General features: G+C 39.1%; 1 protein-coding gene across 5 annotated transcripts in view; it reads right to left on the bottom strand.

Annotated features, from left to right (window-relative positions):
• Nucleotides 1-18,369, bottom strand: part of arhgap24 (Rho GTPase activating protein 24) — a 47,300-nt gene that overhangs the window by 17,286 nt on the left and 11,645 nt on the right. For 3 of the 5 annotated variants that reach the window (XM_077497459.1, XM_077497457.1, XM_077497458.1), the window contains 2 exons: nt 13,468-13,683; nt 8,530-8,617 (listed from right to left, as the gene is read on the bottom strand). In XM_077497459.1, the coding sequence (XP_077353585.1) occupies nt 8,530-8,617; nt 13,468-13,668 (289 nt within the window). In that variant the 5' untranslated portion in view covers nt 13,669-13,683. Of the gene's footprint in view, nt 1-365; nt 715-8,529; nt 8,618-13,467; nt 13,684-18,369 lie in introns of those variants that run through there. The other 2 variants (XM_077497462.1, XM_077497464.1) reach the window with 2 other exon arrangements.

Genomic DNA, 18,369 nt, shown 5'->3' with positions numbered 1-18,369 from the left:
AAAGGATCGCACAGAAAAGGAAATTCCACTGACAACTGAAATATTTTCTCAGTACACATTTTGCAGATGTCTGCTGCGGAGATATCGTCACCATACAAAACAGATGCATCACAAGCTGTAGCGCTGCAATGAATGCATGCTCTGGAATTCGACAATTTCCAGGCTCGACACAGAGGATACAATAATATGTTTACGATCAAAATACCATATCGTCGGAAAAGTAGCCTCTTAGATGAGTGGACTGGACTCCTTCCACTCATCAGTCTACTTCCAACTTTAAATAGTCCAAAGTCTAATTATATGAGCAATAAAACAGTCCCAACCGAATGTAAACCTGTCCGCAGACATCACTCAAAGAGACAAACCTGGATTGGAGTTCAGGTCCATGGGCTGCAGACGTAGACGAGCCCCGTCGCTGGTGTCGTTGACCCCCGGCCCGCCAGTTCCACTTCTTCATCGGTTCCTGTCCCACGCCACAAATAAACCCGCCGCCTTCTGTCACTACTACAACACTCACTCTTCTTTTCCCGACTACGACTCTTGTCCTCCTTCCTTTCTTTGCAACTTGGCGTCTTCATACAGCTCCTGCTTTGCAGACAACTCTCACGGGTGGGAAAAACTTCATTGCAGCGTTCGGCAAACGCGAGGTCAGGCCGAGGGTAGACTGCTTCCCCTCAGGAAGTCGTTCCTTCCCAGAAACTTTTTTTTTTTTTTTTTTTTGTCCAGAGAGCAGAGAGAATGAGCGAAGGTGGCCTACGTTGCTCGTCTCTGAGGGAAGTTAGAGGGGTGAGGAGGCTGGAAGCCGGTGCAGGGAAGGGGAGGGCGGGAACGAGGGCTGCGGGGAGGGAGTCACGTCGTAAATCAAGCAGCCCTCCCCAAAGTGGGGACCTGTAAAACTGGCAGACCAGGAGCAGGCACTTGGCCAAATGACTCATCCACAGCGCTCTATAAATACAGACATGCAGGGTTTCCGAGGCTGCTGCCGCTGCTGCTACTGGTAGACCAAGATGGGGTAAGAAACTGGGCTTTATTACTCTTGCACGAAGGTTCTCGATGACCCTATTATCCCTTTTTCAATCTTCTCAGTGCTCCCTTTAGTCACTTTTAATCTGGGCGATTTCATTTAAGAGCAATCCAGTCGAATGCAGACCTCCGCCAAGAATGAGGGATCATAATTTGGAACGGTACCAAATTGTAACCAATCACCTACATAGACTTGACATTTGTCATTAGGATTCATGCTGTTTTCAATAAGAAATGAAATGTCCCAAAGATTCAGCATCCATACTATAAACCGGATACTCAGCGAAAAATGGGTAACAGTATTTTGCCTCATTAACAATAAAAGCAATTAAAAAAAATCACATTGTTATTAAGAAAGCAGGACAAATGTCAAAAATATAATCAGTTCAAAAAAAATCCAGGTTCTTCCAATTGAACAGGACTTGCACTTTGAACAATATTTAGCACTTTTGGCATCATTTTTGCTCACAAATGGCAATAAAACTGATAAATTTACATGGAAAATTTTAAGAGTATCAGATCTTGGCAAAAATCCAGAACTCAAATCTTAATTGGCAGCTGCATGAAAACATTTTTTTTTTAATTTGCATAATCCTACTCACAACCAAGCAGCAACAAGATATCGACATGTTGCAGAAAATGTAAAACAAAACGTGAGATGTAAAAAAAATACACAGTCACACTTTGAAGTAAACCCACAGATATTTTTTGGTGTTTTTTGCATAAGCCAGCATCCAAATGATAAACAGGATCCATACTGAAAAAAAGGTTAAAAGTGTCTTTTGCATCACAGACGGCAATAATAACGTCACATTTCCATTGCAAAATTATGGAAAATGTCTCCCACCCAAAAAAAACCAAACAAACAAAAAATAAACATTACTGTATTACAACCTGCTCCCAAATGCCAATAAAAACTAAACAGTTTCATCAAGTCATGAAGCAAAATGTTGACAATTTTGCCCACCCAAATACAAAATTTGCACTATAAACTGGATCCACAAAATGAATAAATAAATAATTACATAAATTTAATAATAATCCTGCTCTCAGCATAACTATGAAATTAAGGAACTGTTAAAAACTGTGACACCACGCATAAAATCCAGGTTTCACATCTTAGACCTGATGTAATCCTGCTTATAAAAAAAAAAAAAAAAAAAAGTATACAAGGACACAGCAAATTTAAGGGAAATTTCAAAACTGATGTCACAAAAATCTACGATCTGCACTTTCAACCGGATCCACAGACAAAAAAGCTCATAAACAAATGCCAATCAAATCTCAGCATTTTCATGGAGAAATTAAAAATTTATTTTAAAAAAACAAACAAGAAAATCGGATTCTGCAAAAATCCAGAAACCACACCAAAAATTCCTTAAGGTAACAAACAACCATCGATAAAAACAGAACCTCCACAGCGGCAGTAATAACTTGTTGGCGAGCGGATGTAAAAAGGAAACGGGGAGACGTCCAAATATTTATGCAGCCGGACCAGTTTACATACCGTCGGTGTAAACATTCAAGTGTTGGACAAACAGACCAAAAAAAAATGTGACCTGGCTAACCTGATATGTGCGTAGAGTGTAATGTGCTCAGGGATACGCGGGGGGTTACAGTGTCAGCCTGACTGTCAAATAGCAAGCCCCTCGATTTGACTCTTATGTAAGCCATCTGGACATCCCGTCACGCATTTCTTCCAGAGGAAGCCGCATTCTCACACGATGCACACAAGACAGGAAGAAGACGGCCTGGAATGCACTTTATCGGATCACGGATGAGAAGAAATACATCGTTCTTCCCCAACATCAACCGCATTGTGTGGACTATTTCCTGTTTATTGACAGTGACACATTTTTGTCACATTAAACGTAGAGTAACAATATGGCTTAAGTTAGTAAATACAGTTTTGCATGATTATTTTACTAATTTAAAAAGTTAAATAAATTGAAAAAAAAAAAATACATTGCCCAAATTGTCTTCTATGATTTAAAAATCAATGTAAGCTAATGTCCATTCTCACTTTTTTTTTTTAAGGTTGTGTGTGGCTGAGTGCCTTACCTATAGCGAGGAAGCCAATTTGTCAGAATTGAAGAACAAGAGATATAATTTGTGGCCAAGATCTTAAATTTTTCATATACATAAAAATAAAAAATTGAAAAATAAATTAGCAATTTTAGGCATGTTTTGCCCCATACTGTAAATAATGTGTTTCATACAAAACAAGTAATTCTAGACATAAACAAATACATCAATAAATCTAGAATTGTGCATTGCCCCAACAAGAGTTACTGAATGACACTTTTGTCAGTACGTCGAGCTACCTCAGCTGAAGTTTCTCTGAATCGAGCCATGCTCTTCTGTTGTTACTTTGTATTTTTGTATATAAAGACTCTTGTTTCCCAATTCCCATGTATTGTCTGCTTTGGGGTCCAAATTCTGCTCCTTACATAAGACATAGAGGCTGAATTACTTTTATAAATGAGAAATATGTTTTGATAGAGATCTCCTTATAAAATTTCAGGTCCATGTTGATACTTAACTTACCTAAACACAGAACTGTTCTGACTTGTGACCTCAGTTCTGCACACAAACAAATGAGTAGGAAATCCAAATCGCTAATATGAGGGAAGAGTTATCAACAGCAGGTTGCGACTGGGAGTACATAAATAAGACAGCAGTAGAGTATAATTACACGTGATGCTAGGTGAGGTTAGCTTGAAGCCATGTCTGCCTTGTAAATTAGTAGCGGCTGGAGCTACAAGACTCATTGCCGCCAGATATGTCTGAGTCCTTCCCGAGGTTCCGAGCACGCCGGCTTATAAATTTCACGCGTGCACCGCACACCTCAACATGCAGGAAGACATCATATCCACAAAATCAATTTCACAACTTGCCACCACAGCTCAAATTCAGCCCCACAGATTTACGACACACTGCGGGAATGCTAATTAAATTACTTCATCACGCCGTGTTACTGCAAACACATGTAGCTGCTAACTCGCATTCTCCTTGTGGAATGCATGTATGTCAACACATTTGCATTTGACAGACATTTAATTTAAGACACTTGGAATGCTGCATGACACCGACATGTTTCATTGTCACTGTGAATAAACTAAATTTCGACTTAATTTAAATGAAGATTCAGACTACCAGTTATATGAAGAAAATTTAGTGTAAAATACATTTTAATAATAATAATAATAATAATAATAATAATAATAATAATAATAATAATACATTATCTATAATAAAGAGGATACAATAATTATCGAGCATATTATCTAATAATTTTTTATTTAAAAAGTTGTCAATTCAAGTAGATAAATTGAGCAAAAAAATAAATAAAAATAAATAAATACTAAATTTTCTGAAACTGGCAAACACAGATCAAAGATTTTTTTTTTCTCCCCGGAATTAAAAGGGGCCTTGGTCTTTAGGTTCATATTTTTTTCATCTTCAATATTAGATATGTTTTGTGATTGTCTTTACTACCATTTCATTTTACTTAACAAACTGAAACGGTCATTTTTGCTTACTTCAGCATCCGATCATGTCGACAGAATTCAGTGGTTGTGTGTCAGCTATTTAAAGTGACTTATTTATTCATCCACAGGCGGCGTGACACTGAAACGTCAGTGGCACAGTGATTGATATGCTTCACTGATCACTCCACCGGGGCTTCAATCTATTAATCGGAACTGGACATACTTTATTACCACGGGAAAATTGCTTATGCGATTAAAAAGTAAACATCAAACCTTGTATACCAGTTGATGTTGGTGAAAATGTAAAATGTCCACTACTGAACTCTCATATATAAATCTAGTACAGTCGTGATCGTTTGATATTGTCAACCTAAAAGCATTCACAGTCACATAAAATGTAAAAAAAAAATAAAAATAATAAAATAAAATAAAAAGAATTTTTTTTTTTTTAATTACGAGTTGCTCTGTGATTTAAACTTTTACTAAGTATTTGCTTTCATTTCCTTCCATAAAGGCTGGAGTACCTGAGATGTCCACAAGAGGACACCCTTGGCTTTATTTGGCATCTGTATCCTCATATCACTCCAGCACAAGCCAGAGCTCTTAGAAAATGAGGCTTACTTACTTTTAACTGACTTATAAGTTTGGAAGGAAAACCCAGGAGAGACTTGTAACTTTCCAACCTCTCCCCGTAAACAGATTTTATTGCTCGCCTACGCACGGCAACGTGACCCACAAAAGGCTCTCATGGTTCGAGGAATGGGAAAGGAATGAGGGGGGGGGGCGTTGTGACACGGTGAACTCAGACCAGACACAGCCAAAACGTTTGGACTTTTATCGTCATGAGGTCGGGACAACACAGCAGGGGATGCTTCCTGTGCTGATGAATCACATCTTTTTAGAGAGGTTAATGCATGAGAATTGGCATCTTGTTTATAGGGAGCAAATTATGGAAAATTAACTTTTTTTAATAGGCTTGAATTCAAATAACTAGTGAGTCTTTGGAGTGCCTGCCCAGCCATCAAATTTGAAATTAAACAACCAAGTACATTGGCAGTAATCTGTAGTGGGGCCAATATGCATAATGACCACCCTCAAGTTTTTCTACCCATAACAATACCGTATGTCTCCTTGAAGCGTTGGAAGATTGCCTCTGTTCCTTGTTTTCCCGACCTCACAAATACCTGACATTCTTGGACAGATGAACCAGATAAAACTACAAGACCCGATCCCCATCAGTGGGATGCTATGATGCAGGACTCAGAAAAGTCAGATTAAAGTCACACCTCTTTCACGCAGTGTTGCAGTACTGCAAAAATCTGGCATTAAACCAACTTTGCCTTTTACGCAAAACTTGGCATATCGATACAGCATCACGCAATCAGAAAATTAGATGGTGAGAGGTGAGGTCATTCCTCTGCTGATCTTATAATACTACTTCAGAAGGCAGAAATTTGCTACATTTGAAGACGGAAAATTGCCAAGGCGGTAAAACGCCAAGTGTAAAAGTGGATTACAAGTTTGTTTGTTTTTTATTGGGAAGACGTTGCAAGTGCAACACATTTGCAACATTTAAAGTACAGTATGCATACCATACTGTACACGTCCAATGTCTTCCCTCTTATGCTCAACATCTGGCCAGCTTGTTCCAACATGACTAGAATGTCACGGTTGCATCGGTGCCCCGCAGACAGATAGACGGGCTAAAGACTTAACTGAGATTGTAGTCTAAATATTAGCTTCCCGAGAACCACGTTTTCCTGCCTTGAACTGTGCACAGATTAAACACATATCCAGATGTGGGAGGAAAGATGAGCGGAACGTGAACAAGGGAGAGAACGCAAGCGAGCGCAGGTGAATTTCGGGAACTTTTCCAAAACTTTACTGAAAGAGTCAAAAATACAAAGCAGAATGATTCCAGCCTCGGGCGACGTCAAGCTGCGAGACAACAGACATCTCTGTACGACTTTCTCCCTTTCCCTCGGAAAGTCATCAACATATGCCCCCACTCCCTCCCGCCACCCTCATCACTTCCCGTTCTGTTTTCTGCACGGCAGCAGAGCAGTGGAATAAATGTGTTGTGCTTTTTCCTTTCATTCCTGCTTCTCTGAGACCTCTTTATTCACCTCCTCATAACAAGACGTGTTTTCTGGATTTGGGATGGCGTAAACAAGTCCTGGTAGTTTGCAGAGGGAGGAGGACATGAATGTAGGAAAATAAGTCTTCAATTATTAAAAAAAAAAAAAAAAAAAAAAAAAAAAAACGACCAAGATGACACTAATGATGGCTTTCCATTTTCAAAATCAGTTACTACCAGGTACTAATGATTTGAAAGGACTGCTTCTGGCTTGGTGGTCAAGCAGATTTGTTGTCATAACATTTAAAGCTATGCAGCTAGAAATGACAAAAAATACCATCACGTGTTAGCTTAGCCTGGACACTTCCAACATTATGTTTTGTAGTCATATTCTCACTGGCCACAGTCTCCTGTCAGATAAATTGCATTGCCTTCCTGAGAAGTAACTACAGGAGACCTTGTTTTCCTCTACTGTATTGTTTCTTTGTCTCGTCAATCCATCCAATGCGACATAGTTTAAACAATTATCCAAAATGCATTTTCAAAATCAAAACTGAGTCCATCAAGCCTAAGCAAGTAGAACTGACATGAGGTGGTACTATGCAGTGGAAAATATATGCTTATGACATATAAAGGCAGCACAGGTGTGAAGTTGATGCAGTGGCCACATATTACTGGAATTCGCAACTCCATCCACAAAAAAACAAACAAAAAACTAAAGACATTTCCATTGCATTTTCAAAGAAATCAAGCTATTTTTAACACGTTAGGTTGATTAATAATTCGTAAAATAAATAAATAAATAAATAAATAAATAAATAAATAAATAAGAACCAAACAGAAACAAATCAATAGTACAGATTTGTGGAAAAAATGAAAACAGACCAAATTTGGTTATTTGAGGCTTCGGCCCGCCACCAGCATTCAATCAAAAACAGGATAGAAAGAACATGCTGTATTGTGACACCTGGAAAGAAGGAAGTGAGACTGAAGATGTGATCACTTTTTTTTTTTTTTTTTTAACTATATAAACAGTTGCCTCACACTATATTTACATAAAAAAAATCCTTCTGACTGCAGTATTGGGCCACACTCAGCCTATTTCCTAAATGACGAGGTTGGGTGTGGCCTCATGCAGTTTCACTTCTCAGACCAATGAAGCAGAAACTCCAAAAACAAACCCCAATTATCTCTTTTTTTTTTTAGATTCAAAGCACAAGGAAACATACACTTTACAAGTAGCTAAATAAGGTAACAAAATAGTTCTTAATATGACGTTAGTGCACTTCTACACTGCAAACATTGGGAGGATTTTTCTGTTGCTTTTTAAAAAATGGGGACAAATTAGGGGACAAAGTCGATACTACCTTCAGAGGTAGTATCAGAGCTCCAATAGAGGCTATAATGTGTCTGTGGGTAAGGGAATTTAGCATGGTGTGAGTGTTTGCAGTTCGAACAGCATCAGTTTGGAAGGGAATTCCGCAATGCTGAGACAGGGATGTGAAGTTTAACACTCGACACTCACTTCTCCCTGTGTGTTGTGTTGAAAGCAATTCACCATGACGCCACATGTTCTTTCAGCTAGCAAAAAACGTTTTCTAATGGCGCCACTTGTAAACAACTCGTTCCATGTCATTTGACCAAGGCGTTTCAGAAAACTGAGGAAATGGCTTGAAAAAAATAATAAAAAAATCTCCTTGTGGACTGCTACAGGACGTTTTTACATTCTGAATTTGTCCATTATCAAGATTTTTATGTGTCATACCAGACACTGGTGCTGACATTTATTTGCATTCTGATTGTGTGATGCTGTGTCATAGTAATATGCTGCCTTGGCTCATTTATTTATAATCAAGGGAGACCTTCATTTGTCAGTAAACTTCATTAACATTGCTCTTTCGTAAATTCAACTGAATGACTTGGATGATTTTGTCCTACCTGGAATGACTTCGAAAAGATATTTCCCCGCTTCATCGCCGCTGCTTGGATGCTCTGTAACTTTGTTGCCAGGTAGGAAAATGGCTCCCTGAGGAAGAAGAAGAACAGAATGGAACATTTCAATCCCACGCTGTGAATGTTTTGAGTCCAAACAGTCAGGATGAAGTTCTGACCTACTTTATGGTCATTTGGACTGAAGTGTGAGTTTTAAAAGACCCCATGGTGCCAAATCGATAGAGGTCATTAGCAAGGTTCATGCTAATGAAGACAAGCTGTGGGTCAGTGACAGCGTTAACAAGATCAGAGGGGAGTCCTAGTTGCGGCAGGCACTTTAATGGGCCGTAACTGTGACAACCGGGAAGTAGTGGAAACCCTACCTGAGGCCCCAGATGAGGTGATTTCAGAGCAACGAGGCCATAAAAAAGCGGGACTGAACGAGGATGTTTCATGTGGCCATCATCTGCAAAAATGCACTGATGAACAGCACCAATGTTTTTTGCATTTAACTTTCATTGTGGTGTCACTTTTACCAGGCGGGAAACAAGAGATGGCTTCAATGTATTTGTGGGTGTGGCTTTTGGAACTAGGCTGGCACTATAGTAGTGGCTCCATACTTTTAAACCACAACGCCCACTGACATCTCCTTTTGTTTGCTCCGCACAAACCTGACCACAAAGACCAATTTTATTTTTTTTTAACGTTTGTATATTGTTGCTATGTTGGAACAGTCATTTAAAGGGGGAATGCTATAATGACAACGTCCAAAAATACTAACAGGGGAGGAAAAAAAAAAACTGCAAGAAGACTGTGAGGGATGTTCTGTAGTCAAAACGTGGGAATTTTATCTAGAAAAGTGCTTCACACTGCACAAATTCAAGGTGAGGAATGTACTGTTAATAAATGTTATTGTGTTTCGGGAAAAAAAAAACTACATTCGGCTTAAACTCACTCAAAAATTTCAGTTGATTTGAATTTTTGTGAGTTGAATATCTGTCTGGGAAGTGACACAAGAAAGTTGTGTTAGGAGATGTTTCATGTCATTTGATTGATTTTTATGTATTGATACCACTGATTTTCTTAGACAATTTTAAGAAAAACAATCTTCTGCATTATTGTAACAGATTCTAGTAACTTCTCAAAATATCAGCTACTGAACATGTCAGCATTGAGGAAAACGTGTGCATCATTTTGTACATGCAGCTTTTTGTGAAAACTGAAAAAATAATAATAATAATAATAATAATAATAAAGTATAATATCCAGCTATGCTGCTAAAGAAAAAGTCAAATTTTGTCCATTGTTTAAAAGGTTATTTGATGAATATTGATGGAAAGAAATATCACATCAACATAATTTTTCTGAAATCATGATGATCATTGATGAGATAAAAACATAACATAAGGCGGCGGTACAGTTGAGGGCAGACCTCTGCCAAGGCCGAGTGATGCGGCTGTATGAATTAAGCCGTTATATTTATTTCCTTAAATATTCAGAAGACTGTTGACTCAGGCATTTTCCAACATAATATTGACTTGCAGCATGGCTAATGTTACGCCCATTTCGGGAGATGTTCCTTTTAGAGAGATATGATATTCAGGGTGCAAGCCAATCAATCCTGGAAAGGATTTAAAAAAAAAAAAATAATAATTAAATGTTGCAAAGAGAAACAAGTTAATAAGAGTTGATGAACCGCCAGTCATTGGTCATTAGTCATAGGCCAGTTGATGACCATTAAGCCCCCTTTTTATCTGCCAATTACTGGTGTCCAGCCTCAGTGGTGTTACAGAGTCAGGAAATCAAACCCAGTGGGAGTTTTGGAGATGTCAGTGAGTTCCTGTTTTTTTCCTGTAAATCAGGGGTGTCAAACTCAGGGGGCACAAGGAGGAAAATATATTAACAAGTGGGCCGGAACGGTAAAATCATGGTGTATAACTTAAAAACATTTGGCATCAGTTATAGACAGATTTTTGCTATTTGCACGCCAGCCCTAAATAGCGGGGCTCAATTGTAAATACATTGTTCCAAAAAATAACGGGCCTGATCCTTATGTTTGACAACCCTGCTGTAAATCCTTCTATTAAAGAGTCATTGGAAAAATAGTAGTCAAAACCATTGCGGTAGAAAAGTTAGATGGCTTCTTCACGGGTTACCATTGTTTGCGAGTATCCAAAACACAATAAGGAAACAAGTTTTGATGATTTGTGGCTCACTATTCGTGTCGACTGTGCACTGTGAAAATCCTTGTGAAAATCCTTGCAAAAAAAAAAAAAAAAGCACGTCTTTGATGTACTTAACGAGAACTCATTGGTCTCTTGAGTGCAGCATGTCTCTCAGTGTCTTTGTTTAACCTTGTTAAAAGTATAGGAGAAGAAAAAAAAAACCTCATTAAGCCCAAAGTGCTCTTTTGATTTTATGGTTATGGATTTACTTCCTTGTAAGGTCGACACAGGACAACACAAGTTTAGACACAGGTGTCCTTGGAGAAGATGTGATGCTCGCTCAAGCACTGACGTTTCAGACACCCTACTAAAAGTTTGAAAAAAGAATTAGCATGCAGCAAGTATGGTAGAATTCCCTACGCTTCCTTCTTAGATGCATCAACATCTGAAGAAAGGATGAATATGCCTCGTTAACTATTCTAACAGCGCATGTTTGACTTGAAAGAAGGTAGGCAGTGGTTGGTTGACTAAAAAGAAGGAGGCTGTTAGCTGATTGGTTGTCACTGCTAGCAAAAGGACCAGGAAAGGTGAGACACAAAAGTGGGAAAGTAGGTCAGGACTCAGGAGCTATTTGGTTGTCAAGATTTAGTGGACACGTTCGAAGCAAGGTATGCAAGAAGATGATTGGCTGTTACAAAATAACTCAGGATGGCAAGTGGCTGATTAGCTAACACTGACTGGCTGCAAAGTAGGTGTTGTTAATTGGCTAACATAGAAGAACCAGGATTTAGACAAAATGCTGATTGGACAGTTCCAGAAGAAATAGGAAAATCCATGATAGGCAATTATAGAACGCAACGTTATCCATGCATATAATGTTACAATTCACAAGAAAACCTGTTCAAAGGGCACTCAGAGCTCTGTGAAAGTCACTTGAGCACATTCCTTGGCTGTTCCTACCTGAGCTAATGGAAATTAAATGTGATTTGCAAAACAGACCATGAAGGAAGCTGCTGGGACTTTTCCATCCATCGGCTGTTGGACATGCAGACCGTTACGTCTGTATTTGGGCTACGTGCGAAGAATAATGCGGAAATAAGATGGACTAGTGCTTTTAATCTGCGCACTTCTGCCAACTGCGATGTGATGATGCATCAGGTGGCAACCGGCCATTTAATACACACTGAGGTTGTGATAATGGGCCCCATGTTGCGTTTAGCGGCGTTAACATTTCATTGTGCATGACAACTGAAGACAGAGCTGCGTTTAGCATAGCGAAATGTCAAGGTCGGACAGAAGATTTTCGCCGCATGAGGCCTCACTGTGTTGTCTTTTCACTCAAAATACATAATAACTTGGAGCACATTTCTGAACAATACTGTAATTCACTGGCACAGACACACTAAAACGAGGTTTACACGCAATAATCACAGCCGTTAATGAATGCCAGCATTGTTTATGGCCCGCGTACGATGAAATTCGAGAGTGAGTGACGCGCAACTAACTCAGTGGACGAGTGAGGGCAGGCAGATGGCATGTCGACGCTAAACCCACACGTGCCGTTACCCTACGCATGCTTGTGACCTCGCGCTTCCATCGGGCTGCCATTCTTGGGATTCCACGCGTTGCTCAGAGAGGTTTGGCTGCCCAAGCGTGCGGGACACAACACGACCCCTTGAAGCGACAATGGCTTCTCGCCATTCTTTATTGTGGAACACCTAAATCCCACTGGTGATTCAGTCGGTGCGTAGTCTGTTACTCATCGTTTAACTTAAGGTAATGACGCAATACACATTACGTAAAAGCTACAACAACAGTTCAATAAGAATGTCACTCAACTTTGATTGTTATGAAATCAAGACTCTTCCGATGTGTCGATCAAAACTGAGCGTTGTATTTGTAAGTACAGTGAATAAAAAAAAAAAGTCTACACACCCCTGTTCAAATAAATCATTTCAAAAGACTTTTTTTTTAATATATTTTTGAGAGAGGAAGTAAAAGTAAACTCAGAAAAAGAGGTTGCACAAGTGTGTACAGCTAGCTAACTCCTTCCCTGAGCATCATTTGCAAACAAATAAATCATGCATTGCCCTGACTTCAGTTTCAGTAAAGGAAACATGTTGGGAGAAAAAAAAAAGAAGTGATGTTTAACTGGAAATGATTATAAATCCATGTCTCTCCACATTTTGCTTTGTCATGAGAACCAAAAGTGTGTCTGTCTGCGTCTTTGTTCAGTCTTCGCATGCTCACTGCAAGCGGCTGCCTGGTTACAGTCACTAAAGAGATTGCCTCGTTGTTTTCTGCATGAGTCACTGAGCCCTAGGCTCACATATGCACTGATTCTCAAACAATTGTCTGAATGGGAGTCAGAGACCAGACCTAGCACAAAATGTTTTATTATTTGTTTTATGTATTTGAGCAGCTAGACTTTATTTTTATTTTATATATATATATATATATATACATATATATGTAATTGCAATATTTTTCTTGTGAAGTTTTAATGAATGCATTTTCTTTCTACTTCATAGATCTATTTGCAGACCCAACAGCATCAGTGTCAAACAATGGCCTGTCACACAATATCTGTTGGCAGTAGCGGTGTGCATCTTAAACACTTAATATACTTGATAAACTGCAAACAATACATTCAAATATGTAAGGGCAAAGATGAGACAAGAATTAAATTTTAATAATTAATTTTAGTTACGAAAACCCCTCCACAACTTGTTTGAATGGTATTTTTCAGGTGCCATGATTACTGAGTTTCCATCCTTACCAGGGATTTGCTCTCGTCCTCGTCCTTGTAATAGAAGAGTTGGTCCCCTCGTAGAACAAACCAGCGGCTGTGCCACGTCTTGACGAAACCACCTTGCTTTCTGAGCCAACCGCACCTGATGACACCCTGCCTCCCATGTTGGCCCTCCGCCCCGGTCTGCAACCCGCCATGCTGGAGACTGCCGTGGGACTGCTCGTCCATCACGGCAACTCAAACCTGCCAAGAATACAAAATAAATATATATGACATACCCCCGTGTACAAGGTTGGGGGTTCCTGATACATCCCACAAACTTTTCATCCAGATGAGATTCAAGTGTAAGAAAGTCAAAGTTCAGAATCTCCCACATTCATTTTAAACCCACATTAAAACACACATTGTCAGCTTTACATTTGCTGAGTGACTTCTGCTTAAAGTCTGCTGACATCAGCATTAAAGCCTCCGTGACTCCGGCTGAGCTGGGCTTGGTGAGAGTCCAAACAAGCCACAGGTCCAGATGACGACCAGATGCAGCAGCCCGGCAGTGATTCCAAATTGCAGTGGCACAAGTGGTGTAAATAAAACGGTAAACGAATAAAGTAATAATAAAAGTGTGGTAAGTGTCGCGACAGTGATTGCCAAATCTAAAGTGTGACCTTTTTCCCACCTCATGAATGTTGGTAGCATCCCACATATGAGGTAAATGGAAAGCATGTAAATCCACTGTTTTCTCTTTATCTGATGAAGTTAGGAAAATACTTGCATTTGTCTCACACAACTACACTATGAAACAATTTTTGTGTTTTGAAATGTCAAAAACATTTTCATACACTATGCATTAAAAATGACTGACACATTTATATTTTTCCTTTTTTTTTTTTTTTGAAAAGGTAGGGTATACTGTTTTGTATACAAGGTATCCTGTTTTTTCCAATGAAAAAAAAAAAAAAAAGTGAAAATAGTCGCTAATTTTCTTTAAACATGAAACCTCACCTCCTTGGCCTTTTTCAAGCATAATTTTTTGGCAGTGTACATTCATATTCGGGATTTGTGTCTCGTCCAAGGAATGAACATAAATTCCAAGGACTCCAGTAAAATGGCAAGTAAGGATCACAAATCTTTCCACACCATGATGCAGGTTTCTTTCTGGTAATAGATTTATCTGTCCGAGTATGAAGCCATACGTATGTCTGTTGAATTATTTAATACAATCACTGGATATGTCTTGAGCAGCCAAGTGGGCACCGGTTTTTCCCTAGATAACATTGGGAATACAGATGCTGATCATGATGCCGCATGGCATGATGATAACAAGAGCAACAAAGAATGAAGGATGAATGAAATAGGATACCTCTGTCTTGCATTTCCTTCCTTATACATTTTGCAGATTATTGCAGACGTTGAGAAACTGTTCCAGAAATGTTTCGAGCTGATTCAAGTCTTTTCATTCTGGGAATAGTTATGCTGAAATTGTTCAAGGTTTTGTGAAAAAGGCTACAAAAACGAAACCGTGGAATCTTCAGTGACCACAGGAAGTGGCCGTGGGGAGAGAAAGTTGTATACAAGAAGGCCTTTTCCAGGCTGTGGCGGTGGCGTTGAAGGTGCAATTTGAAAGGGGCTAATTTGGACTCATTTTAGCCGCGTCGAGGGAGCCCTTCCGTCGCGTCTCGTTCCGTGAGAGAAGACGACCGTTAGTCAGTTTGTGTGTGGCAGAGAGGCCTGAGTCTGGTCTATACTCAGTGGTGGTGAGAAAATGCAATGTGTCCTCTGACGTTCCAAAATGGCGTCGCGTGAGGAAGAGGAGGCCCACACAAGCTGCCCTACACTGTTCAAAACAAGGTAATATTGGTTCATATAAAGGTGCTGCTTGTGTTCATTAGATATTTTGGAATCATTCCCTTTCCCTTTGCATTTTTTTTTATGTACTGTAATGATTTTATTCTCCATAAAATTGAAACTTCTCATAAAAGATTATATAAAAAAAGACTTTATTCCCAACCTAATTTTTTATACAAAATGAAAAAAAAAATCTCATATAATTATGTCATTCTTGACTTTATACTTTTTTTTTAGATACTTTTTTTTCCTCATGAAGTTCCAACTTTTTCCGCACAAAATTCCAACTTTTCTCATAATATTAGGCCTTTACTTAAAAAACAAAAAAACAAAAAAAAAAACCTTCAATGCCTTGTAAAATTTCTATTTGTGCTGGTATGAAAAAGTTCATTTAAGCAACAATGTTAACTGTGGCCTCAGATTTATTTTCCAAAGTAGAATAGTTTGGCTCCAGATCACTTAATAGCACAACTTGTACAGGAAACATGAACGTCACATTGCTTGTCAGTGCTGTAACCCCTTCAAATATCCCTCCTCCCCCTTTTGAGTCTTGCACAGTGGGGCCCCCGTGACCCACATGTGTTAAAGACAAATATAACCCCGGTTACTAAAGCTGCAAGCTTGGAGAACAGTTTGCTCCTGCTGGCGTGGAGAGGAGGCCATGCTTCTTAGCGGATGTGAAAGAGGAACTGACTTCACGTGCAAGCTTTGCACAAATAACCCCAGAACAGATCCTTCACCTTGGCCAGCGCATACAGCACAATTACAGTCTTACGTGATTTAACGTCCGATGGGAGAACCTATTACAGATTTATCGAGTTGATCCGAGATCAGTCACTACTGCCCATGCTGTGAGTCATTAGATGATTGCAAGCAGCACATGAGGCGATGTGAGGACTCATAAGGTTCAAGTCCTGCAAACGATAAATGTTAGCTTGTGTGATGAATCACATGTGGTCCCCCTCCATAGTCTACAATGCAGCCATTTGGCTATGATGCAAGCATTAGTCTCTTCTCTATCATCGACACTCTCTCTTCCTCTTATTCCATTCCATGTGCCACGTTGGATGTTTCTGGAAAGCAGTCAGGGCACATTCAAAAGCATTACTTCATTCAAATTGTATGAACGAGAGAGAATGTTGAGTAACAAAAAGGTATACAATGAAACATATGTAATCAGCGCCATTTAAAAAAAATACTGTACAGTACTTTAGTTAGTTAGTTAGTTAGTTAGTTAGTTAGTTAGTTAGTTAGTTAGTTAGTTAGTCTTCTTCCAAATCTGGAAGTAGCTTGCCATCTAAACAAAATGTACTCACAATCACCGTAATAATTCCATGGGCACTGTCATTGAAAACTGAGCATCATTAAATTAATGTTCCTGATATGTTTTTTTTTTTTTTTTGGTTGCAGTTAGTTACATTGCTAGGTAGATAACATACAATCTATAAATTGTCCAACAAAAACCTAATGGTGCATTCATTCATAATGTCACCATCCTCAAACCAGGAATATCTTGAACCAAGTGCAAATCAACACCATGTGTCAAGTAAGGCTGTAGATGATGATGATGATGACTATTGATGATGACAACTTGAGCTCTATGGTACAGTGACAGTCCATAGAAGAACCAAATACATCCATCTACCAATAGAACAGTCTACCCCTGATTCAAACTGGTGCTGCATCAAACCAAGAAGTAGCTGCTTTGCTACCAAATGGTCCGACAAACAAATCTGAATGTCACTTTTAATAGCCTAATAGTTTGCTAGTTTTGGGAACACTATCCCTTAAAGGGATGACACTGTTGTTCCATTCCTAACACCTTACATTTTCCTCAAACTAGGATGCCAACTACCCAACGGTCCAACAAACATACACAAATATGTCACATCAGTAACACCACAAAAATGTGAAGCCTATGAAGGTAATAATCAAAAAGATGCTGACCATCCATTTGTAACATCATCTTCCACAAACCAGGATGTAGCTCACAAGGTAAGGCACACGTTTGGCAGCTATATCGGACATAAAGACCAGATATAGATCAAAACTAGTTGCTTGTTCCAAATGTTCCAGCCTAACTAATCCCAGCTTCACCACTTTACTACAGTTTCCGTGCCTTGACCAATAAACAGCTATTGCAGACCTGGGAACAGCCGAGTACGGCAGCTGACATGGGCAACCTGATTCCGCAGCTTTCCAACAGCACAGCTTGTGAGCACTGCACATATATTCCGGGCACTGGAGGGTTCAACACATCGCATGTGCCTTACTATTTCATGAACATGCCAGAAGAGCATGCAAATATTGGGCCCTTACACCCTTTGCAATGAACCATGTAAATAAAAGCTACTATATAAGTGGTGGGAATTTGCTAATTGATGAGGAAAAGGATGTTTTACTGACTCCCAGCAGGCCCACCCAGGTGAGATGATTAAAAAAGACAAGCATGCTGATAATGTTGTTCTGCAGTTTATAGCAACGCTGGCTAACATTAGAGAGACTTAATGAGCTCCAACACAACAACTGTAATAATATTTGGTGGTATATACCAACAAAAAAAAAAAAGCAGTTTCACCTGCAGGTGCATTGGAATGCAGAAGAAAAATCTAGAAGATGTCCAGTTGGATGTACATATGTACATTTAAGCTACATGGGAGGGTCATGGTCGTTTTTTTTTCCCTGCTTGCTAAAAGACACTTTAATGAATGAAATAAATACCAAACAAATTAAACATCACAGTTAATAACAATGTATGACGCTCATCAAGACTATCCATCCATTTTCTATAGTGATCGTCATCATTATAGGCTCAGGGGTAAGATGAAGCTTACGCCGACTGACTTTAGATGAGAGGCAGGTTACACACTGGTTGTGTCGCCGGCTAACCATATATAAAATATTTTTTTTTTAAACCCCACTAAATTAATTATTTAATAATATTAAACTACTTAATATATAAAAAAACACTATACTAACAAACATCCACAGCAAAGGACAATTTAGAATCTTCAAGTAGTATATTTTTGGAATGTGGGAGAAAACCCATGCAAGAGTATGGAGAACAGGCAAACACTACAAGGATGG

Source organism: Festucalex cinctus, chromosome 15 (genome assembly GCF_051991245.1).
Source record: "Festucalex cinctus isolate MCC-2025b chromosome 15, RoL_Fcin_1.0, whole genome shotgun sequence".
NCBI lineage: Eukaryota > Metazoa > Chordata > Actinopteri > Syngnathiformes > Syngnathidae > Festucalex > Festucalex cinctus.
Note: the sequence above shows the minus strand (reverse complement) of the source record. Positions and strands in the feature narration are given on the sequence as shown.